Consider the following 25,649-nt stretch of genomic DNA (forward strand, 5'->3'; position numbering starts at 1 on the left):
TTAGATCTTATGAGACAAGATTACTGATAGTGTGGTGTTACATGCTATCAGCTTTCATTCTTCAGCTCAGCTATCTTTTTGGGTCATTTGAAGAAACGGGTGACATTCCCAGTTTTTTTGTTTTTTAAAAGTTTCATTAGATTTGAAACATTCAATCAAATTAAAAAGTATTTGGGTCGTTAAATTGCATTTCTGATATCTTTAATTAAAAGAAAGTGTTTTGGGATATAATAATTGTATAGCTTCTGAAAGGTAAAAGGGTTGACAGTTGTAATTTTAAATTGACAATTTTGTGCAGAAGATTTTGAAACAAAGTTGCTTCTTTGTTAATGATATTTTTTTTTATAGATTTATACTTGTCATTTGTCAATAGTTTACTATACCAATTTACCAAATCATGGTAACAGGGTTGACATAAAAAAGTCACCTACTGGCAGACAAAACGCTATATTTTATTTATATATTTTGTTAAATGGTTTTGTTAAATTTTCTACTCAAAATGACAATCTATCGAATGTTACCGTCTCTGTGTATTGTGTTCTAGGTTTCTGTGTTTAAGTGCCGCGGTACTTTTACATATGGTGCATACGCCATATCTCTTGTGCTATTTACTTAGATATTTCTAAGTAATACTTACACTTTAAAAGTGTGGTTTAATTAAGTGATTTATTGTTTAAGTAAAACATATTGTAAAGGAAACTTCAACTAAGTTTACTCAACCTTTTACTGGCCAAGTTTAAATGAATTATTTGCTTTGTTAATTTGACTTACCTTAGTTAAGTAGCGTTTACTTAATTTACTTAACACAAACTTTTATTTGGAATATGTGATTAATTGTGATTAATTGTTTGACAGGACTAGTTGGAATATATTTTTTCCTCCCATCTCAAATGATTTCCAATCACGGTGTCCTTTTAAGGTTTCCACACATCTCTGTGTCACATAAAGTTGCCTTCAGATGTTTAATGTTAAATGTAAAATTGTGCACATGCATATCAGGGACACAAATGACACCTGTTCTGGAATGACCCCTTTACCCTCTCTTTTAAAAACAAACATCATGTGTAAATCAGCTGTTCTCTCTGTGTATCAGTATCTGTTTAGAATAGTCTTGTTCAGTGTGATACAAGGGTATAATAATCATGCAGCTCTTTTGAAACTCAAACGAAAGCAAAAGAACAGGAAAGAAGCATCCAAGCTGTCTCTCTAATACCCACTTGAGCCTCCCAGCTGGGCAAATACATTACACGCTTCCAGTGTTTACTCTGTGAGAGCTCTCTACACTTCTGCATGAGTTATGGCTCAAGCGCCACAGGCACAGGGTGCGATTTGGCCACTGTGTGTATTAACAGTGCGATGATGGAGTGCATATGCTTTGTGCTGAAGTTTTGCTATCTTTAATATTTGATGCGTTTTGAGAATATAGGACTTCTATTTTCCAATTTTTGGTTTTATCCATTTTATCAACATCAAACCAGAAACACGTTTGTCAGCAGAGAAAAATCATAAATGTATAAAGTGCAAGGAAAGTTATCACAACACATTATAAAAAAGGAAAGTTATACTCAGTTATACACTAAGACATAACATAGGTAAAGTGAATAATACTGATTATATCTTTATCACAACACCTGTTAGTGGGTGGATATTAGGCAGCAAGATAACATTTTGTCCTCTTAGTTGATGTGTTAGAAGCAGGAAATATGGGTAATAAAAAAGTGGGGTGTTCAGTGGTCTGATCTGCAGTGGTCAGTATATATCAAAAGTGGTCCAAAAGGAACAGTGGTGAACCGGCAACAGGGTCATAGGTGGCCACGGCTCATTGATGCACGTGGGGAGTGAAGGCTGGCCTGTGTGATCCGATCAAACAGACGAGCTACTGTAGCTCAAATTTCTCAAGAAGTTAATGCTGGTTCTGATGGTGTCAGAATCAACAGTGGATCGCAGATACCACAACACCCCTAGGGGGGCGTCTAGTGGGGTCCATGCCTCAATGAGTCAGGGCTGTTTTGGCAGAAAAAGGGGGACCAACTAAATATCAGGAAGCTGGTCATAATGTTATGCCTGATTGGTGCATTTAAAAGGGGATCAGGGACTTATCATGGCTCATATTCCCTTGTTATATCCCAGAAGCCTGTTTCATTTACAAATGTGCTGATGGTTTATTCTCAATGCTCTCACTTTGAAGCTGATGCTGAAAGAATATGATTGCATTTTGGATGTGAGAACCCAAGACAGTTGTTTTTATCCCACAGAAGAGGGACTGCTCTGTCTTGTGTGAATCAACCTCCATCTGACCACTTCTATACAGATGACCAGTGATGGCCACACTACCAGACTCAGCGGGGAAGTAAGAACTACCTCAAATATTGTTTTACAAAGTAGATTCATAAATATTAATCTTATATTCATGTATAATTATCTGCATATTTTTCTCTGCAGTGCACAGGATTCAGTCGTGTCTAAACACAAAAGGATAACACTGTCTATTGTCTTGGCGACCATCATTGTTCTGACTGCGCTTGGTAATTTGCTTGTGATGGTGGCTCTCTGTAAAGACAGACAGCTAAGGTAATGGGGTTTCATATCGACATTTAAATTTACTGTCTTTTACATTTTTGATGGTAAAAGTAAAGCTTAATATGCAATATATGTAAAAACATGTTATTTGCTGGTTGATTCCCTCTAAAAAGGGGTTCTGTTTTTAAAAAAAAATTTAAATTTTTTTTTTTTTGTTTAAAAATCCCGACCAGCCTTACATAGCAACAATGGCTCAACCAATGGTGTGAGTTTGGGGTGGGGCCAGCTGTTTTTCCACCCAATGACAGATGGTGGAGTGTTCAGTACAACCATCTGAACAATCATTATTTTTTTAATTACACACAATATAATGGATTCATTTGGTTACTACACTTGTCATGCAGGTGTTGAAAGCACTGCAAAAACTTTAAATCAGTATGCTTGTATTTCTTTCGAGTAAGAATATCTAAAACTTTAAAACGAGGTCAATTTACTTGACAAGCAAAACTGCACATGGTATAAGGATTTGGTTTCAGACAACACATCTTTAGATATGCTGACCCCACTTTGCAGTTAGTTTTTCCTACAACCAGAAAACAAAAAGCAAGAAAATGAAACATAATCCTCAACAGTTCTCTGAAAACAAGTATTAATATCTTTAAGACCCCTTGTGGTAAAAAAAAAAAAATGTCTATGTGGTGTTTTTAATATTATTTAAGACAAACAACGTGCAAAGTCATGAATCAACACCATTGTTGAGTTTTTTTCTCCTTAAAACTGCAGTGAAAAAAAGTAAGTTCCACAAGAGAAGCCATACCGGGATATATTTTTCTGTTGATATGAAAAATCGTGTACATTTAGAAATATAGAGGGTGAATTATGTATATGATGTATATCATGATGTTATGATGAACTATATGCCTTTTTCCACTGATGTTCTATGACGTTTAAAGTGTTTCTATGGAGAGCTTCAGAAGGCAGCTGTCTGATGCTGAGATGGTGAATGGGAACATGTTTTTTTGTAACATTAGTAACACATTATTAGCTGTTTTATAACATAGTCCAGCAAAGGGCATCATATTATCTTATCTTAAAATCATATTAATTACCGTTATGTGTCCGACATTGTAAAGAGTGATACCACTGTACAGCATTTACTACAGTAAAGTTAAGCAAGTGGATCTCTAAACTTGTGTGAGTGAGTGGAGGCAGGGCTAATTTGCATAATCATGGGAGTGTATAATAAATGGTGCGATATGGACGACACAAACAAATGCACAACACAGCAGCACTAACTGTGAACTAATGTTTATTTTTTTTGCATATCTACCGTTTAAAATATAGGAAGAAGAAGACCAACTTCTTTGTCGTATCCCTGGCATTTGCAGACCTTCTAGTTGCCCTTGTTGTGATGCCCCTAGCAGCCATAGAGTTGATCACAGATCAGTGGAGTTATGGAGAGACGTTCTGCTTGATCCGTACCTCACTGGACGTGTTGCTAACCACTGCATCTATTCTGCATCTTTGCTGCATTGCACTAGACAGGTAAGTGCTCATGAACTAATACAAAAAACGGCTTGTGTTGCCATGGCAATATTGAGAACATGGTCTTAAATTAGACCATGTTATCATGGATTTAAAGGGTTAGTTCAGCCAAAAAGGAAAATTATGTCATTAATGACTCACCCTAATGTCGTTCCACTCCCGTAAGACCTCAGTTCATCTTCAGAACACAGTTTAATATATTTTATATTTAGTCCGACAGCGTATCAAAGTGTATGCACACTATACTGTCCATGTCCAGAAAGGGAATAAAAACATCATCTAAGTAGTCCATACGTGACATCAGTTAGTTAGTTAGAATCTCTTGAAGAATCGAAAATACATTTTGGTCCAAAAATAACAAAAACGATGACTTTTTTCAGCATTGTCTTCTCTTCCGCGTTTGTTTTCAAACCTCAAAGAAAGATTCAAACGGTCATGAATCAGCAGGTTAATTCATGATTCGGATCACCAATGTCACGTGATTTCAGCAGTTTGGCAGTTTGACATGTGATCCGAATCATTGAATCAATCTGCTGATTCATAACCGCTTGAATCTTTATTTGAGGTTTGAAGCAAACTGTTGTGCATACACTTGGATACGCTCTCGGACTAAATATAAAATATCTTAAACTGTGTTCCGAAGATGAACGGAGGTCTTATGGGTGTGAAACGACATTAGGGTGAGTCATTAATGACATCAGTTTCATTTTTGGGTGAACTAACCCTTTAATAGTTTTGGGATAGCAATTTTCATTCGTAGATTTGATCATACATTTTTCTCTTTAAAACGTTTTTTGGGTTATGACGTGATATAGTATATACACACAATAAATATTTTTGGCATTTATAGGCTGTCTTATAGATCTTACGTCACCAAATTACAGTGTACTACAATACACTTGATGTCCGGCCTGTATCGTGATGTCTAATTTATATTTTATCCAGTTTCTAATTGTTATGTGTATTTGAGTAAACTGTGCCTTCAAAAACATATGCACAAAATGAAAGACATAATGGAAACACAGAATTGCACTAAAAAGAAGCACATAATTTATGTCTTCGCTAACTCCAAGGGGCTTGTCAGCGTGTCAGTTAATTATGTGTAATTTGCTGTGTTACGTATGCAAATTTCCTCATGCTCACCCATTGGGAAGACTGCAGCACCCTTGGCCTGAAAGAGAGCAGCTGTGATTTATGCACTGCACCTGGTCCATATGGCAGTAACATGACTCATTCTTAGTCTCTCGAAGCCTTTCTCTGCCTATCTATCTCTCTTTTTCCTCGAGCAATAAATGCTGTTTATCTATCTCACTGTCACCAAGTTATTTCTACATCCGTATACGATTCCCATGATGTCTATATGATGTCTTTGCGGTCTCCAGTAAGTGCATATTTTCAAGTTGTAGGCCTACATAATTCATCGCATTAGATTTTTAGTGGCAAGATCAGCAGATTCATCAGGGTATATCAAAGTACAGTATGTAGGGACGCATTGATTACGAAAGACACTGTACTGCCTGACAGCTTCCATTGAATGATTCTTCAGATATTTGCAATTTCTGTCTTGGCCAGGTACTATGCGATTTGCTGTCAGCCTCTGGTCTACAATAACAAGATGACACCTGTGAGAGTCTCTCTGATGCTGGTTGGATGCTGGGTCATCCCCTTTTTCATCTCTTTCCTTCCGATCATGCAAAGCTGGAATACCATTGGAATCGAGAGCTTTGTAAGTGAGGGTTCCTTCTTCTTGTTATGTTGATGTATTAAAAGCTTTAGGTAATTACTCTCAGCTAGATATCTCTAGGTTGGATTATAAAACCAGTTTTGAAAATAAATGGTACTTACTTTGGCTATACTAAAGAAAAGGGTCGAAATTATGTCACTTCTTGGGTGTGACCATTTTAAGGAATGATACATTTTTGTAAGAAGAAATAATCCCATTAAATGTTATTGTAGTTATAGTAATAATTAAAAATATATATTACCACAATTAATTGAATATGAATTAGACAGGTTACACTTCTGTTAATTTTTTTAAAAAAAATTTAAGAAAATCATTATTTTATTTTGAAAGGATGCATTTAATTGAGTGAAAGTGACAGTGAAGAATTTTACATTGATACAAAAAACAAAAAAAATCAAATAAATGCTTTTGAAGTGCTTTTGAAGTTACCCAAAAAAGTAATTAATCACTTACTTGTAGTCTAATTACATCTTCAACAGTGTAATTAAACTACTGCAATAATTACTCACTATCTTTATAGGTTTAAAAAACATACATTTTAACATCAGACGTTAAATCCACTTGTTTGGTTCTATATTGTCAATATTTAGTGCAATTACAAATTAAGGGTAAACCTTTACTTTCCTTTCATGGGAAAAATAATTAAATTACAGTAATAATTACTAAGTAATGAATTACAACCATGATTATAAAGAATCGTGTAACAATAAAGACTGGAGCAATGATTTCTGGAAAAACAGCTTTGCCACTACAGGAACAAATTACCCTTTAAAATACTTAAAGGTAGATAACAGTTACTTTTTGTTGTAATTATATTTCACAGTATTACAGTTTTACTGTATGTTTGATCAAATACAACTTTGTGACCATAAGAGACAGAATTTTACTGACCTTTTGAATGGTAGTGTATGTGAAAATTAATTGTATAAACTACATTTTTGTATGTCTATTTGTTGGATGTAGTTGAGAAGGTCAAGACTACAAAATAAAACAGTATCGATTATCAGCTATTTGATATCATCGATATTAGAGTTTTTTAGTCAATATTTAGACAAAATAATATAAAATTGATATCAGTTATCAACAGGGGCGTTTCTAGGATTTTTATTTTAGGGGGGCTCAGCCCCCAGTGAGGGTAGGTCTGTAGAAAAAATGGTAACACTATTTAGTTTAGGGTCCAAATTGCGCTATTAACTAGCTTACAAACACCCAGAAGATATTGGCTGTTTATCATTACTTATAAAGCAAATATTAATACCTTAATGCATGGCCATACTGTACATGCATTAATCATACCCAATAATGTAGGCAGGTTTATAATAACCAAGATCCCAAATGTTAGGGGGTTCTAACATGCTCCCCCAAGAAAATTTTGATTTCTATGATCTACATATGAGCATTTTATGATGTTCTGAAGGCCAAAAAATTTGATAACAATAGCTTGAAAGCCATGTCACTGGGCGGTAAATTATTTGTCTTTCTTATCTCCACATCTCTCGTTTTCTCTGTTTTTATCTTGCCCTGTCTCTTCATAACGCTGAGCTTTGACTGTTTTTTCCCGTTTTCGTCAGTGAATAAAGTGAACATATGATTTACATATTAACATACTGATATTTATGTTTCATGAATAATTTTCTTAGACACGTTAATTTACTGTTTATCAAAGTTTTAAGTTTATTAAAATCACAGTACATTCATTAGGCTACTAATCTTATGCCCAATACAGGCTGAAAAAGCTGATGTTTTTTTTAATTTACTGAATGTTACAAATAGAATTAGGCTATATTAATTTACAATATATACACATTTATTATTAAACTTACGCCTAATCTGATGAAAATGGCTTTGTTAATATTTTCTGTTCGTTAAAGGCCTACATTATGAATCACATTGGCATATTTCCAGTTAAAAATGTCTAAAAATTAGACACAACAAGTTTATTCATTTGCCTAAATATTTTTTTCTTTTGATTAACATTTCTGACTTAAAGCAGAAGCTGTCAAACATGAATGTTTAATTTAGCTGCATTTATCTTACTTGACGTCGAGTTGCTCTGCTAAAATTTGCGCTCAGCCTCAGCACTTTCTGTGTGACCATAAAGCCCGCCTACTCTGATTTGATTGGTTTTATCAAATATTTTGACATTGACGAGCGGTGACAGACCAATGACGCTCAGATTCACACACACACACACACACACACACACACACACACACACACACACACCTCTGCTTCTGACGTGCGCTGCGCTCTGCTCAGAGCCGCTGCGGATTGGAGAGACAGACTAAAAAACGGAACGAAGCCGAATCCTGCCGCCAGTTTCATATGTTTTAAAGGTTAATCACATATTTTTTAGGGGGGCTGAGGCATAAGTTTAGGGGGGCTGAAAAAGGGGGGCTAAAAAGGGCCTAGCAACGCCTATGGTTATCAACCATAACACGAAAATAATGATCAATTATTGGTTTCAGCTAGAATTTTAATATCGATGCATACATAATAGTTTTTTCATTTTAATTTCCCAGATTGAACAAAGAAAACTAAACTCTTCCCGTAATTCAACTTGTGTGTTCATGGTGAACCGACCCTACGCCCTGGTGTGTTCAGCTGTGGCCTTCTATGTGCCTCTGGTGCTGATGGTTCTCGCCTATCAGCGAATCTACATCACCGCAATGGGTCATGCACGGCGAATTGGCTCTCTACACCGGGCCGGCTCGGCCCCTTCTTCGACTTGCCCCAGCCACGATCAACAAGGCTCCAATCGCATTAAGAATGAAACCAAGGCAGCCAAGACACTGGCTGTCATTATGGGCTGCTTCTGTCTGTGCTGGGCACCCTTCTTCATCACCAATGTGGTGGATCCCTTCATTCATTACAGCGTGCCCTGGCAGATGTGGACCGCTTGGCTCTGGTTGGGTTACATCAACTCAGGCTTGAATCCGTTCCTGTATGCTTTTCTGAACCGGGCTTTTCGGAGAGCCTTCCTTAGGATCCTGTGCTGTGGGGATGAGCGTTATGCCCGGCAGGGGGGCTTTAGTCCAAGCAGACGGCACTCAGAGTCTGTCAACGGAACCTCCATTTCTCTCAGGTACAGTTAGTCCCTCTTGAACACACTGAGCTTTCAGAAATGAGTTCAGGGGAAAAAAGATGAAAGATAATGCTGTATATGAAAAGTCAATGTAAGAATGTTGGTAAAGTTCTCTTGATGGAGAGTTCTGTTTGGATAACCGCGTTTTGTAAGCCTAAAAATGCTAACTTTTAAAAGCGTGTTTCAAAAGTGCACGTTTTTGAAAACAATATCATTATCGTCTCCGTGTAAACTACAAAAACGCAAATTTGTGAAAAAGGTGACGTGTGTGCATATTATGTGTTCAGTATAGGAGTGTTTTTTTACAAAGTGACATCGCCAACTACTGGCCTGGCATGCACAACAGCGTTTCTAATAGTTTTAGAGATTGTTTTAACAACTTTTGTGGTATGCGAAAAACGCAACAGAGGAACTATTCAGTTTTTAGTAGATTGTTCGAAAAGTACCCTTAGTTGTTTGCTAAAGGCAGTGAAAAGTAAAAAGTGCGTGTATACAAATACAGTATACACCGTTTAAAAGTTTGGGGTCGGTAATTGTTTTTTATATATTTGAAAAGTCGTATACTCGCCACATAGAGTAAAAACAGTAATATTGTGAAATATTATTACACTTTAAATAAACCATTTTCTATTTCAATATATTTTAATATGTACTTTATTACTGTGATGGCAAAGCTGAATTTTCAGCATCATTACCCCAGTCTTCAGTGTCACATGATCCTTTAGAAATCATTCTGATATGCTGATTTGGAGCTCAAGAAATATTTCTTATTATTATCAATGTTGACAGCAGTTGGGCTGCTTAATATTTTTGTAAAAAAAACATTTTTTTAGGATTTAAATTTTTTTTTTAACAAACCTGATTCCAAAAAGTTGGAACACTGTACAAATTGTGAATAAAAAGGAATGCAATAATTTACACATCTCATAAACTTATATTTTATTTACAATAGAACATAGAAAGAGTTTAAATTTATCATCATCTACAGTGCATAATATCACCCAAAGATTCAGAGAATCTGGAACAATCTCTGTGCATAAGGGTCAAGGCTGGAAAACTGGATGCCCGTGATCTTCGGGCCCTTAGACGGCACTGCATCACATACAGGAAAGCTACTGTAATGGAAATCACAAAATGGGCTCAGGAATACTTCCAGAAAACATTCGCCATTGCTGCCTAAATCTCGATAGGTCAAAAAAGAAGCCATATCTAAACATGGCCAAGGCTCTTTTAAAATGACTGTTGGAAAGTGGAAAACTATTCTCTGCTCAAACGAATCAAAATCAGAAGTTCTTTTTGGAAAACTGGGATGCTATGTCATCTGGTCTACAGAGAACAAGGACAACCCAAGATGTTATCAGTTCAGTTCAGAAGCTTGCATCTGGCATGTGGCATGTGGTATGGACAGCTTACACATCTGGAAAGGCAGCATCAATGCTGGAAGACAGTGCCGTCGCTCCCACCATGTGCTGCGCGTAGGGCACCAAGTGCTGAGGGGGGCACCACAAGAAAATTCTCTCAGCATCCCCGGTAAACAAAGTCACGAATGACGCATCCGTGGGCATCATAAAGTAATGACGCTTAAGGCATCAAGGTGGCCAGTGGTGGAACGGCTGAAAGGTATATCCAAGTTCTAGTACAATATATGCTCCCATCCGGATGTCGTCTCTTTAAGGGAAGACCTTGCATTTTCCAACATGACAATGCACATACTGCATCAATTACAACATCATGGCTGCGTAGAAGAAGGATCCGGGTACTGAAAGGGCCAGTCTGCCATCCAGATCTATCACCCATAGAAAACATTTGGCGCATTATAAAGAGGAAGATGCGACAAAGAAGACCTAAGACAGTTGAGCAACTAGAAGCCTATTAGACAAGAATGGGACAACATTCATATTCCTAAACTTGAGCAACTTGTCTCCTCACTCCCCAGACATTTGCAGACTGTTATAAAAAGAAGAGGGAATGCCACACAGAGGTAAACATGGCCTTGTCCCAACTTTTTTGAGATGTGTTGATGCCATGCAATTTAAAATCAACTTATTTTCCCCTTAAAATTATAATTTTTCTCAGTTTAAACATTTGATATGTCATCTATGTTGTATTCTGAATAAAATGTTGACATTTGAAACTTCCACATCATTGCATTCACAATTTGTACAGTGTCCCATCTTTTTTGGAATCAGGTTTGTAATTCTTTGTTATGTTTTTGATGTTAACACGAAATCTATAGCAGTTGTCTTTGATGGGGCATCAATATTAATTTATATTTTACTAATATTTCATTTTTCAAAATGTACCATCATTTTGAAAAAAGATAATGTGCAATAAAGAGAAGTATAACATTAAGTCACAAGTTGAGCTAAAGTTAAGCCAAAGTGCTTCACTCTTTCTTCCACAAAATATAATTAGTAAAGTAAAATGAAATAGTTAAGTAGTAAAATTAAAATGTAATTAATATTTCTCATCCATAATTATTATTGTAATGATTTTGCAATGCAAGTATTTTTTCTGTAATGCTGAAAATGCAACCCTCAGTTCTACACAATGTGTTTGTCAAGTTCTTGCCCTGCAAAATGTTGAAGATGATAAAAATGTTAGAAATGGTCATGTTACTGTAATCTTAGTCTGTGTGCATTATCATAAAAATGATCTTTATAAAAACCTTTTATAAACATGCTAATTCCATATAGCGTTTTACAAGACACTTAAAAATGACATAATCGGCTAGAACACACTCTGTAACTTTGAAAGTGAAAAGCTGCGTTTAGCCACAAGAGCTGGTAGAATATTCAGCAACAAGGCTTTCCACGTTTCCAGTTGTTTTTCACCTCATGGTTTCAGACAGTTTTAAGCGATTTCTCCCATTACAAAGGCAATTACCCACACACTCGTTTTGCATAAGTATAGATGACATCATTGTGGCTCTTGATCAAAACAAAAGCACATGGTTGTGACCGTGGAATTTTCATCGTTCGAAAATTTTATAACCTGCGTAAAACAACACAGGCATTTTAAATACACCACTATTTATTTTCCCGTCTTTTATTTGTGTATTTCTATCATTTGTGTGTGTTTTCCACCCTAGGCGAATTAATTACTTCATTGATGATTTGACCTTTTCGATTTTTGTAACTAAGGCCTGTACTCTGAATGTCTTCGCTCAGTGGTTTGCTGTCTCGTCCTAACAAAATACTTGTCGTTTTATGCGCCAACATAAAGGGTGGACCCATATGATTTGCTTTGTTACAATGATGTTTTGAGGAATTGTTCACCATTTTATTACTTTTAAGTGGCTCTAGACAAACCGTAATGTTTAGTTTGCATGAGTAGGCTTCTTATTCTTCTTATTCTTCTTTTTTTTTTTTTTTGTGTGCAAAATGTGGCATTTTTTATAGTCTTTTAAGTCCTATTTTGCTGCTGTACACTATTCAGGAAACAGTTTAATATACATAATATTAAAATATATTAAATAATAAATAAAAAAATTCATTTGTAATATATTTTTGTAATAATTATAATAATATTTAATATTATTTCCTGCATTTGATGGCAGAACTATTAGCTAAGTCAGTGTTTATGAAGGACAAATAATCATTGGTTCTCTGAAAATCCTCTGAAATTTAGTCCCCTGTTAATATTATTATATCCAAATTAATAGTAAACATTTGGCTGGCTTAATTGTTTTAACATCCCTGCTTATTCCAGTGTTTCGTATGCTATAAATATAAGGATTTATAGTTAAGTCTCTTTTGTGAGGGGCTGCAACAGAATCTGTCCTTGTGCAACATGCGCAAATATGGAGCGAGAAGTGAAGTGAGGTTTTTGTCTGAAAGCTACAGCCTTGGTGCCCACATGAAGTATTCTAGCCCTGCATTTTTGCCACTTTGTTCATTATTAGACTGATGATTGGCAAAGCGGAAAAGGTGTCGGAAAACACAGATCTCTCTGCTTCTGTTTCCATAGAGACTTCTCTAATGGCCACCATCCAGCAAACCTTAACTGTCAATCACAGCCTTTAATATTTTCCATATTCTACACATTTGTTCCCTCGTTTTGGAGGTATGTCTGGAATGTGACGTTCTCCCAACCGAGGAACATTTGGACGGCTTAGTGCTATTGCCATGTGGTTTAAGTCCGCTCTCTACTCATGCGGAGAGCTTTGAGTTGAGCTTTCTGAATCCGTTCAGTAGCAGCCAGGCTCACGTTTCGCTCGGTGTGACTGAAAAAGCTTCACGTTTTGTGAGAGGAACTTTGGACCTTTGGCTAAGTCAGAACCAGGTACCACAAAAGCTTTTCAAGAAATAATAATGCAGGACTGTGTCCAAAAAAATGTACGTTAACAAGAAGTTTGAAGGTAAACTTCTCAGCCTTCAGGTTTATATAAGGTAAAATCAAATCCTCCACACAACCGTGAAACACAAAGCCAAGAAATAAAACCAAAACAAATGAGAGAATGTTTTATTACAACTCTTCAATTTAATAAGGAGCATGATTCAGGAATGGAACACCCTGATAGCCTTCTCTTACTGCTATCTTTTTGAATAGATGCTGAGATGAAGGTGGTTACATGTTTTATGGTCCTATCTTAGATTAAGGACGTTGTTGTTATTGCTACCTATAAAAATGTCCCATTAGATTTCGGGCTGGTTAATGGCTTGAGAGAGAAATTCAATTTAATGGCACTCTGCGATGCCACGGCCTTGCACCCTGACATTGCTTTTATTCAGAGATGGACAGACCTGTTTTAAGACATTTTTTAAAACACGTCCACCCTGTGATTGAAGCTAACTCTGTCTTGTGATGAATTTGACACTGCAGTAAAGGCCTTAAATATTGAATAACTGTTAGTTTCTGCCATTAAGATCTCAGACACTTGGAGTGGTTTAACAGGAGCAATGGGTTAATGTGTCCCATTGATTTAACAATGTACTTTACAAGCTTTTTCAGCTTGCCGGAGCAGTTATTATTTCAGATTGATCCCAGAAGTGGCACTGTTTTAGCAACCTATATAAATAATCGGTGTGCAAACCTCTACGCCGTGTCTAAAAGAGGGCATAACTGTCAAATTATTTGTTATTATTACTAATTAGCTTGCCGTTTTTAACCGAATTGACTATATATAACAAATCATAAAAAGTGCTGGAACATTGATGTAATCTTGGATTGACTTTCAGCATTAAGCATTTTTACATTCCAATCCAATATAACCCTCACGTCTTTCCAAAGTTTTCTAACGTTCTTCATTCCAAAGCAGTGTTGCTATTGTTAACCAAAACTAAAACTATTAAAATAATTTTAGGTCATTAAAATCAAGCTCAAATTAAATTTAAATATTAGATGAAAAAAAACGTAAAGATGATCCACATTCACTTTTATTCTATGGAAAGGAGCAGTTTGAACATCCTGCTAAATATCTCATTTTGTTTTCCAGTCACAGGTTTGGAAAAAAAACTTTTGTAGAACTATCCCTTTAGAGATTACCAGTATTTAAGACCACTTATTTATGCAATTATTTATTTGATAACTATTAAATGAGCTCAGTTTAAAAAAAAATAGCCTAGATAATCACTGGTACCTATAGGCAGCAACCTGAACACATTTTATCTTTTCCGTTTCTTTTGTGAAGTCTAAATGAGGTTCAGACTGAGCATTTGAAAGGTATCAGCTATAATCCACTGCTAAAAATTACGTTTCCATGTTTGGTCAAAACTGCATCAGTTTCACTCTCCGCTGCACCAAATCCTTGTGTTTCAGGTTAATGTCAGGTCAGGCTATGAGTTGATCATCAGACTAATGGATAGGGTAAAACAAAAAAAACTAAAATTGTTCACAGGGAGTGAATATATTTCTTGATTTTGTTTTGTTTTGTTTGTGGATATTTACTTAATTGCGAACATTACATTTATTTTATTTTATATTTGAAAGTTGTTCAGAGGTCCAGAGTTCTGTCCCGCTGGTATCCACGTGAAAAAATGGTTTTGACATGATGTATTTCTTGTTCTAATGTCAATGACAGGTTGTTCAGCAGTCCAGAGGATTTGAACCCCTGGTGTCCCTGTGAACATATGGATCCAATGTAAAGGCAGTGCCAAATTTGTCAGGGATGATTATTTTAACATAAAAGTGCAAGATTTGGACAGGCAGAATTTCAGTATGGCCTCTATAGTAATTTTCAATGGCAGTATTGAAAATATTTTGTTTTGTATCATTTCTTTCCCATGCACAATGTGCACGGATTACACGAGAATGTGGCCTGATAGAGTGAAGCAAGGAATCCGTATCCTCTTATGATTTGATTTGTTGCAGATGTTTGGGATGTTTTTAAGTGATCATAGTACTTCGATGTGGTTATGTTTGATTTGGAAATCAAAATGAAGGTTTGTTTGGTTAGATATATCTGCACACATTCCCTGGATCTTTCTTATTTTTGACCACCCGTACTGTCTGTTTTATCTTTAGCAAAGTTCACAGTTAGCACAATGCGGTTTGCTGTGAAAGTAAACTTGTGCGCTCAGTTTCAAGTCACACTTCGATTCTCGACAAGTCCCATTATTATTGCATGCTGAAACAGTCATGAGAAAATTAAAAAATAAAAACCATGAAATTACTAGGAAGTGCAGAAGAAAGAACAGGGGATAATGTTAAATGTGTAATTTATATGTCAGGCACAGATGACTGAGATGGACTAATTACTACACTCAGACTTAATTACTTTAAAAGCAGAAGGTTGAGTGATGTTAACGGATGTTCCTCTTCTCTGGCACTAATTGGTTTGTGCAGTTACTTGTTGGATTTCATTTGCCCATATACGATTCCCAATCAATATCTATAAATAATAGAGCAGAGTGTTGCTCAGTTAATGTACAGTCAGCCAGCCATTATCACTTAATGAATACTGTTGTGGTAATTAGAATGTAAAAGAGGAAAAGAGGATATGAAATATTAGTTGGAGTTAAGCTGAGAATGGTTTAACTTCCACTAAGACATGGATGTCCAATCCTGCTCCTGGAGGACCACTGTCCTGCAGTGTTAAGCGCTAACCCCAACTAAACACACCTGAACCAGCTAATCATAGTCTTACTGTGCATACTAGAAACTTCTAGTCAACTTGGAGGTAAACTCAGCTGGACTGTGGCCCGCCACACCCAGACACCCCTGCACAAGACAAGAAACATTGTGAATTCCAGTGTACAAAACAACTGGAAGAAGAACACTGCAACAATATTACTAATATAAATAATAAAGTCATTGAGGTCGTTTTTACTACAATTGAGAAATGACTCTAGATGGCAGCCGTTGCGTTTGTATAAGGCAAGAGTGTGATTACATAATATTTGAAAGTAGCACTAATTTCAGTTAAGGTGCAGTGCAGTCACATTAGCAAGTGAACAAGAAAAGGATGCAATGCTCGCACAGAAGTAACTTTCAAACCGAATTTGTATGACCAACATCATCTGTGTCTGCAAGGGCACATTTTCGAACATTTGTACGATTTCCAATTGGAATGGATTTTGCCAGCTGAGCAATAATGGTGCAATAATGTGGATCCCTACTACAGTGGCAAAACACACAGACAATATTATCATCAGAGATGCACACAAATAAAATTTGTTTACAAATCTCCCAAGTAAAGATATCCTGTCAATATTACAACATTTTAAAAACCTAACCATATATAACTATTGGAAGCATCCAAACTGCAATATTTAACATACTGTACATGGAACAATCTATTCTGCCAAAACAAAATACATTAACATTGTCATATCCATTATAATGTCATATTGTCGAATCCAATTCATCCAAAAGATGTTCTATCAGGTTGAGGTCAGGACTCTATGCAGGTCAAGTTCCTCCACACTATGCAGGTCAACTCGCTTATGTCTTTATGGACCTTGCTTTGTGCAATGGTGTGCAGTCATGTTGGAACAGGAAGGGGCCATCCCCCACTGTTCCCACAAAGTTGGGAACATACAAAATGTCGAACATACAGAATGTTGAAGCATTAGGAGTTCCTTTCACTGGAACTAAGGGGTCAAGCCCAATCCCTGAAAAACAACCCCACACCATAACCCCCCTCCACCAAACTTTACACTGCACAATGCAGTCAAGCATGTTCTGTTCTCATGGCAACCGTCAAGTCCAGATTCGTCCATCAGATTGCCAGACAGAGAAACATGATTTGTCACTCCAGAGTACACGTTTCCACTGCTTTAGAGTCCATGCTTTGCATTGCACTTGGTGATGTAAGGCTTGGATGCAAGCTATCTGTAGTTACTAACTCTGCAGAATGTTGCAGACTTCTGCCCACTGTTTGCCTTAGCATGCACTGACCCTGCTCTGTGATTTTACTTGACCTAAGCCACCACTTCGCGGCTGAGTTGCTGTTGTTCTCAATTGCTTCCACTGTAAAATATTTAGTAGAGGAAATTAATGAATGGAAGAATGCATAGGTGGCAAGTGGCAGCCTATCACAGTACCACTCTTGAATTCATTGAGCTCCTGAGAGCGACCCATTCTTTCACAAATGTTTCTAGAAGCAATCTGCATGCCTAGTGCTTGATTTTATAAACCTGAGGCCATGGAAGCGATTGGATCAGCTGAATTCAATTATTTGGAGGGGTGTCCCAATACTTTTGGCATTATAGTGTATATAACAACTCCAAAGTTACCAATATGTTAACAATATGATTTATTGGCTGCCAATACTTGATACTTGGATAATTTTGAGAATTGCCTAACCTTTTGATGCTCTTGGTTTGCTGTCAGTTCTTTTTCCTGTCCGCTTTCAATCCCACAATGCACCACTTGAGCGTGCCGTGAAGCTCAACTTCCATAGAAAGAAACTGAAAACGCTCACTCTGCTTAGCTCACTTTGCGCCAGTGTGCACTGTATGTATCACTACACTATTAACAATGGACCTTCTTTGCCCGCAACATTTTGGAGAAGTTTTGCTAAAGTGATTGTTGTATTAACGTGAAGAGCAGAAATATCAGATGGGGTGATGGTAATCTGAATCGAAAATTCCAGTGATCTGCCTAAATACAAGTGTATTTTTCTCCACTTGTCTTTAATCTTTTCTTCCCCCTTTCTTTTCTTTCTTTCTTTCTTTTCTCTTCTCCTCTGGGGATGTTAAAAGATTTTTTGATAGCTTCTAGCTAAAGACAGAAACTAGATGAGGACAGAGATCAGTCAAAGAAGAAAGCTTCGAGACAGACAGGCTGCTTTTTTTTACAAAGTTTTCAAAGCTCAAAGCCTGCCTGGCGTGTTGTAGGAATCTGTTTTGGCATATGGGGAGAATTATTGGACATTAGGAGTATAATGTAGCTCATAAAGGGGGAAACTCATCTGAACTGGATTACTGATTTTATCAATCTCAGTCTTATTATAGAACAGCTCATGAGAACGGCATGAAAAAAAGGTTTCAAGACATGCCTGTTGTTGACCTAACGGGTTCATTGTTTCTTTTGGGACATTAATAATAGTTAGTGCTCAGTTTAAAGTACTAACTGCCAAATTATTTAAGGGTTATTTTTAAATAGAACTTTTTAAAGTTTGACCATGTTGTCAGCAATAACTAAAAAAGTCAATGTACTGTATTTCTCAAATTTCCCACAACTGCATAGTTGGTATGCACATTATGTACAAATGACAAATAACAATCCTGCTGCATAAAGTTATGAGTAAAAGTTAAGAAGGTTTTAATATTTGACAGTTGATTCAATAAGAATAATTTGATCAGATTTCACTCTGACATTCAAGGTTAATCTCATTCTCTTAGGCATTAGAAGCAAACACATTTACTTATAATAAATCAGGATTCATTTACAAAGCAAATGTGCACTGAGGAAGAATATTTCCACTCTACTCAAATTGATTTGCTTAATCCATTGTAGAATTTTGTACCAAACCATGTGATCGTGAAATGATGTGTATTTTTAGTTATCTATACAGGTTTCACATTATTCAGATGTGTACAGTGTACAGTGCATCTAGAAATTATTAACAGCACTTCACTTTTTCCACATTTTGTTATGTTACAGCCTTTTTCGATCATTCGATCAAAGTTTTTTTTTTATCTTTGAAAATGTATTAATAAAAAAAAAAAAAAAAAAAAAAAAAAAAATCCCATACATAACCAAGAACGTGATCTGACAAAGCTCCAGCGTTTCTCTGTGGAGAGAGGAGAACCTTCCAAAAGAGCAACCATCTATGCAGAACTCCATCAATCAGGCCTGTATGGTAGAGTGGCCAAACGGCACATGACAGGCCGTCTGAAGTTTGCCAAAAGGTACCAGAAGGACCTTCAGTTCATGAGAAACAAAATTTGAAACAAAGATTGAACTCTTTGGCCTGAATGGAGGAAACTGGCACTGCTCATCACCTGGCCAATAGCCCTACTGTGAAGCATGGTGGAGGCAGCATCATGCTGTGGGGATATTTTTCAGCAGTAGGACCTGGGAAACTAGTCAGGATCAAGAGAAACATGAATGCAGCAATGTACAGAGACATCCTTGATGGAAACCTGCTCCAGACCACTCTGGACCTCAAACTGGGGTGAAGGTTCATCTTCCAACAGGACAATGACCCTAAGCACACAGCCAAGATAACAAAGGAGTGGCTACAGGACAACTCTGAATGTTGTTGAGTGGCCCAGCCAGCCCTGACTTGGACCCAATTGAACAGCTCTGGAGAGATTTGAAAATGGCTGTGCAACGACACTCCTCATCCAACCTGATGGAGCTTAAGAGATCCTATAAGAAGAATCAGAGAAACTGCCCAAAAATAGATGTGCTAAGCTTGTGGTATCATGCTCAAAAAGACTTGAGGCTGTAATTGTTGCCAAAGGTCCTTCAACAAAGTATTGAGCAAATGCTGTGAATACTTACGTGATTTTTTTTTCTTTTTTCTATTTTAATAGATTTGAAAAGATATCAAACAAAGTTCTTTCACGTTGTCATTATGGGGTAATGTTTGTAGAATTCAGGAAAAAAAATGAATTGAATCCATTTTGGAATAAGGCTGTAACATAAAATGTGGAAAAAGTGAAGCTGTGTGAATACTTTCTGGATGCACTGTATTTGTTGGTATTTGAAAGAACAGATCTTTCACCCGGAAATAAAAAAAGACATATCATTGTTGTTCAAACCCTATGAACAAATTGGATTGGTTCAGTTAAAACTCACTGAATCAGTAATAAAGTCACAGTGATTCTCAAGGTAACAGCTTAATAGAAATAGAAGGTAATAGAAGGAAAATATTGTATGTAATGACTTAAATGTCATCTCTGTACCTTTTTAATAGCTAATTCCTAATAGCCTCAGAAGACTTGAAATATATTTTAACAGTCGTATGGACCAATTTTATTTTACTATTATTATTTTATGGTGTAATTTTGTCCTAATTGGAACGGATGTTTTCACTTTATGAACTGTTTTTGTATGAAAATGACCTATGTGAAATTATTGATTTGTCTTAAATTTTTTCCATGTAAGTAAATAGCGTTGGAACATGAGTGTGAGTAAATAATGACAGAATTTTCGTTTATGGGTGAACTCCCACTTTAACAATATTTCCATTGACTTGTGTTATAAACTGAGAGGTCAAATATCAGAGGCCCCATTTTAAGAAGGAAGCAAAGCCAGTTGGAGGTGAGAAAGTGATGAGGAACTTAGTGAGTTTGTGGCTTGTGTGACAGTAAGGCTGAGAATTCCTCAGTCTGACCCTGCCAACCCTCAGCCAAGATTCGCTCGAGTGAAACTCACGAGTCAATCACTCTATACTCCCCTAGCATACTTGAACCCAAGACACATTCTTTTAGCTGTTTCGCTCCACCAAACAGCTGTTGTTATGCTGTATCATGGTTAAATGAACAACATGCTGAGGACTTAACCCTGTGGAGTCCCGTTCATGCAACACAAACGGGATGTTTTGTAGAATGCTCTGCTTAAATGCATGATAATGTGGATGTGCAAAGAGTGCAACATTTCTTCCCGGGAAGATCTACAGTGAGCTCAGGTTCACCGAAACCTGCTGTAGTCATGAGATAATGCAGATCAAGTGCTAGTTTTAGAGTTTCTGTCCCACATTCTGCTCCTCCATGATGATAGTTTTTTTTAAATCATTAAGCTCCAGCTACAGTCATTTAAATAGAGAGGTAGAAACAATTTGACAGTGGAAGAGACACATAATAAACTTAATAATTTGGCCTATGAATAAGGTGATAAAACATTCGCCCAGCAGTTGCAAACAACTAGTGCCAGAAATTAACTTTTACCTTTTTAGTTAAACAAAAATGAAATTCTCCAAGGGCTTTCCAGGTGTCGATATAGATGATAGGTGGACAGCATACACTTAAAGTCAAGATTTTTCACTTATGGATAAAAGTGAAGAGAATTATACTTTTATTCACATTACATTGATCAAAAGTGGCACTGAAGACATTTATAGTGTTACATAAGACTTAAATGATGTTTAAAAGAAATAAAAGAATCCTGAAAAAAAGTATTAAGCAGCATTGCTTTTCAACATTGATAATAATAAGAAATGGTTCTTGAGCAGAAAATCTGCATATTATAATTATTTCTGAAGGATCATGTAATACGGAAGATTGGTGTAATGAGGCCGAAAATTCATTGTTACCATCACAAATTACATTTTAAAAAATATATAATTTTTTGCTGTATTTTTGATCAATGAGACTTGTTTGGTCAAGAAACACACACACACACACACACACAAAACCTTTTTAACAGTAGTATATTATGTTCCAGATTAGCAAAAGAGAAACAAGAAATAAGAAAAAAAGAAAATACAAGATGAATTGACCCCTGTTAGATTTTTTTTTTTTTAAATATTATATTAATAATTAGTCACAGATGTCATCTAAATGGCAACTCTAACACAAGCATTGTCATGTGTTTGCTTTTTGGCTCTTTTAATGGATTAATGGATGCACACCATAATTGCACAAAAACTCTTCAACAAGGTTTAATTCGTTTTTAATGGATGTCTAAATTTAGTCAGAGGAAGTTTGATTGACACACTTGGTTGGCATGACATTTATGAAACCATTAAGAGAGATCCTATGATTTTGGAAATCATACTTTCTCAAAAATAATCTACAACAAATCTAAGAACAGCTAAATCGGATTGGACCCTGGATTCATGTGCTTAAAAACAACTTTTTTGGTTACACTTAATTTTAAGGTGACATAGTTTCATTGTGCTTAATCAAGTAAGTACAGGTCCTTCTAAAAAAATTAGCCTATGTGATAAAAGTTCATTATTTTCCATAATGTAATGATAAAAATTAAACTTTCATATATTTTAGATTCATTGCATACCAACTGAAATATTTCAGGTCTTTTATTGTTTTAATACTGATGATTTTGGCATACAGCTCATGAAAACCCAAAATTCCTATCTCAAATAATTTGCATATTTCATCCGACCAATAAAAGAAAAGTGTTTTTAATACAAAAAAAGTCAACCTTCAAATTATTATGTTCAGTTATGCACTCAATACTTTGTCGGGAATCCTTTTGCAGAAATGACTGCTTCAATGCGGCGTGGCATGGAGGCGATCAGCCTGTGGCACTGCTGAGGTGTTATGGAGACCCAGGATGCTTCGATTGCGGCCTTAAGCTCATCCAGAGTGTTGGGTCTTGCGTCTCTCAACTTTCTCTTCACAATATCCCACAGATTCTCTATGGGGTTCAGGTCAGGAGAGTTGGCAGGCCAATTGAGCACAGTAATACCATGGTCAGTAAACCATTTACCAGTGGTTTTGGCACTGTGAGCAGGTGCCAGGTTGTGCTGAAAAACGAAATCTTCATCTCCATAAAGCTTTTCAGCAGATGGAAGCATGAAGTGCTCCAAAATCTCCTGATAGCTAGTTGCATTGACCCTGCCCTTGATAAAACACAGTGGACCAACACCAGCAGCTGACATGGCACCCCAGACCATCACTGACTGTGGGTACTTGACACTGGACTTCAGGCATTTTGGCATTTCCTTCTCCCCAGTCTTCTTGTCTTGAATGACATGCAAAATTTGAGCAACAGTCCAGTGCTGCTTCTCTGTAGCCCAAAGTGTCTTGACCTGGGGAATGTGGCACCTGTAGCCCATTTCCTGCACACGCCTGTGCACGGTGACTCTGGATGTTTCTACTCCAGACTCAGTCCACTGCTTCCGCGGGTGCCCCAAGGTCTGGAATCGGTCTTCTCCACAATCTTCCTCAGGGTCCGGTCACCTCTTCTCGTTGTGCAGCGTTTTTTGCCACACTTTTTCCTTCCAACAGACTTCCCACTGAGGTGCCTTGATACAGCACTCTGGGAACAGCCTATTCGTTCAGAAACTTCTTTCTGTGTCTTACCCTCTCGCTTGAGGGTGCCAATGATGGCCTTCTGGACAGGGTCGGGTCGGCAGTCTTACCCATGATTGTGGTTTTGAGTAATGAACCAGGCTGGGAGTTTTTAAAAGCCTCAGGAATCTTTTGCAGGTGTTTAGAGTTAATTAGTTGATTCAGATGATTAGGTTAATAGCTCGTTTAGAGAACCTTTTCATGATATGCTAATTTTTTTAGAGGAATTTTGTAATAAAACAATAAAAGACCTGGTATATTTCAGTTGGTGTGCAATGAATCTAAAATATATGAAAGTTTATATTTTTATCATTACATTATGGAAAATAATGAACTTTTATCACATATGCAAATTTTTTTAGAAGGACCTGTAATATGTGCATACTATATAGAGTTAGGGCTAGTTACTCTTAAATATGCATAATTTAGTCATTATATGTAGTAACGTGTAACTACATCACCAGGGAAATTTAGAAATTGTATTTCTGAAAACAGGCCAAAAACATTACGGCTCTATATATGTACAAAGAATCTGTTGCTGAGGATAGTTTGTTTCTGGTCTGATCTGTCTTTACTTTTATTACTTTTGATTTGTATTTTTGGCTTTTTTTTTCATTTTCCTGTTCACATCTGTTTTCATTTACTGTCCACTGACATTAGTATATAATCTTTTTGCATTGTCTTCTTTTCCAACCAAATGGAATATAAATGTATACATTTTATTTCTTTTTGTATTCAGATTGTCATTTCTTCAAAGCCGAAGATACAGCGACAATTCCAACCGATTTCTGTCGAGTGAGCTGGAATCACAGGAGTCTGTTGGTGCATCATAGCCAAGAGCCTACATTGGAAACATCAAATCAAGAGACTTCATTGCAGCTTGCTTTTTGATGGGTTTTCACTTTTAGTGATAAATCAAAGATTGTTTATAGGCCTATTTCGCTAAATCTTCAGTGTGTGAGGATGACGTTAGCATGCAGGCATTTTATCAGATGAGAGCAAACAGATAATATGCCCAGGGATGTTCAAGGAGATGGGTAGTTTGAAACAAATAGGTAAAGGCAAAGAAAACTGCTCTATGAAGAGATCTTTCTTCGTCCCCTTGAACATTTTTCAAGCTATATGGGGTTTTTAGCAGCTTACTACTCATTTATGTAGGTCTCATCTTTCAAATCAGGAGGAACATGTCTGCTTCGGCTGTAAAGGCTAACAATGACAAATATATACTGCTCAGCAGACAATTAAAAGCAGCCTGTCATTTAAGCATGTGGTTATTTTTGCTTACAGTGAACCTCAAATACTCATTTTCAGACTAAGGAGTTGATACTCCTTTATTCATCAAGGTATTTATTGTACTTGTAGTTTTGACTTCTGTGAAAAGAAGCAGTGGCTTGTCACCGTGTGACATTTGTACTTTTAATGTATCACTGTGTAATCAAACTGAATTTAATGTAGTTTATCGGAGCGATGAAGCTAAAAACTGTTGTCAGTTTCATAAAACTACGTAACTGTATTATTACTTGTACTGCATCTGTTGGGCACTTCTCATCCATTATATAAATGCGGCTGTTTGATTGATGTGCCATTGTTCTTTCCATTGTGCTCCAGATGGCTTCATGGAGGTTTCTATGAGACAGCTAAATGGTGAAGTATTTTAATTGTGTAATGTTTCATATGGCCTTGAAAGCATTAGCTTGATCAGGCCATTACATTGTTTTGCCCAAATGAGCCAATTATATGTCGAGGCATCTAGTGCCACTCAAAAATTCAAACTCAAAGATCTAAATTACTATCCATTTGCAAAACTAAAGTGAAGATGATTTCAAATGTGCCGTTAAGGCACACACCAGATGTTTTATTATAAAAAATAATAATGATAAGATCTTTGAAGCACTGCTTTGACATATACTCACAATATACTAAACCATATAAAACTTCAGGGTCAATAATTTTTTTAGTCTCTTATGCTTACAAAAGCACCATTTATTGGAGTAAATATACTGCAAAAAAAAAGTTCTTATGAAATATTACTACCATTACAATAGCTCTATTGTTCAATATTTTAAAATGCCATTTTTTTCTGATGACAAAGCTGAATTTTCAGCAGCCATTAACTCAGTTTTCAGTGTCATTCATTCAGAAATCATTCTAATATGCTGATTTGCTGCTCAAGTATCAATGTTGATACATTTTTTGAAAAATCATTTAAAATCTTTTGTAACGTTATATGTGTCTGTACTCTAATTTGTTGTAATTTGAATGCATCCTTGCTAAATAAAAGTATTAATTTCTTTGAAAAACACCTTACTGACCACAAACTGCAGGGAATATTCACCATTTTTAGTAATCCAGAGTATAGAAAGAATTGGAGCAGAAATAATTA

At 36.3% G+C, this 25,649-nt stretch overlaps 1 protein-coding gene across 1 annotated transcript; it reads left to right on the forward strand.

The window, feature by feature from the left end:
* The first annotated feature begins 2,442 nt into the window (after window positions 1–2,442).
* Window positions 2,443–25,530, forward strand: si:dkey-247m21.3 (5-hydroxytryptamine receptor 4). The gene is made up of 5 exons (XM_067423250.1): window positions 2,443–2,571; window positions 3,865–4,065; window positions 5,638–5,791; window positions 8,332–8,894; window positions 24,006–25,530. The coding sequence occupies exons 1-5, from the start codon at window positions 2,540–2,542 to the stop codon at window positions 24,097–24,099; spliced, it is 1,044 nt and encodes a 347-aa protein (XP_067279351.1). The 5' UTR covers window positions 2,443–2,539; the 3' UTR covers window positions 24,100–25,530.
* The last annotated feature ends 119 nt before the right edge of the window (window positions 25,531–25,649 follow it).

Source organism: Pseudorasbora parva, chromosome 18, assembly GCF_024679245.1.
Source record: "Pseudorasbora parva isolate DD20220531a chromosome 18, ASM2467924v1, whole genome shotgun sequence".
NCBI lineage: Eukaryota > Metazoa > Chordata > Actinopteri > Cypriniformes > Gobionidae > Pseudorasbora > Pseudorasbora parva.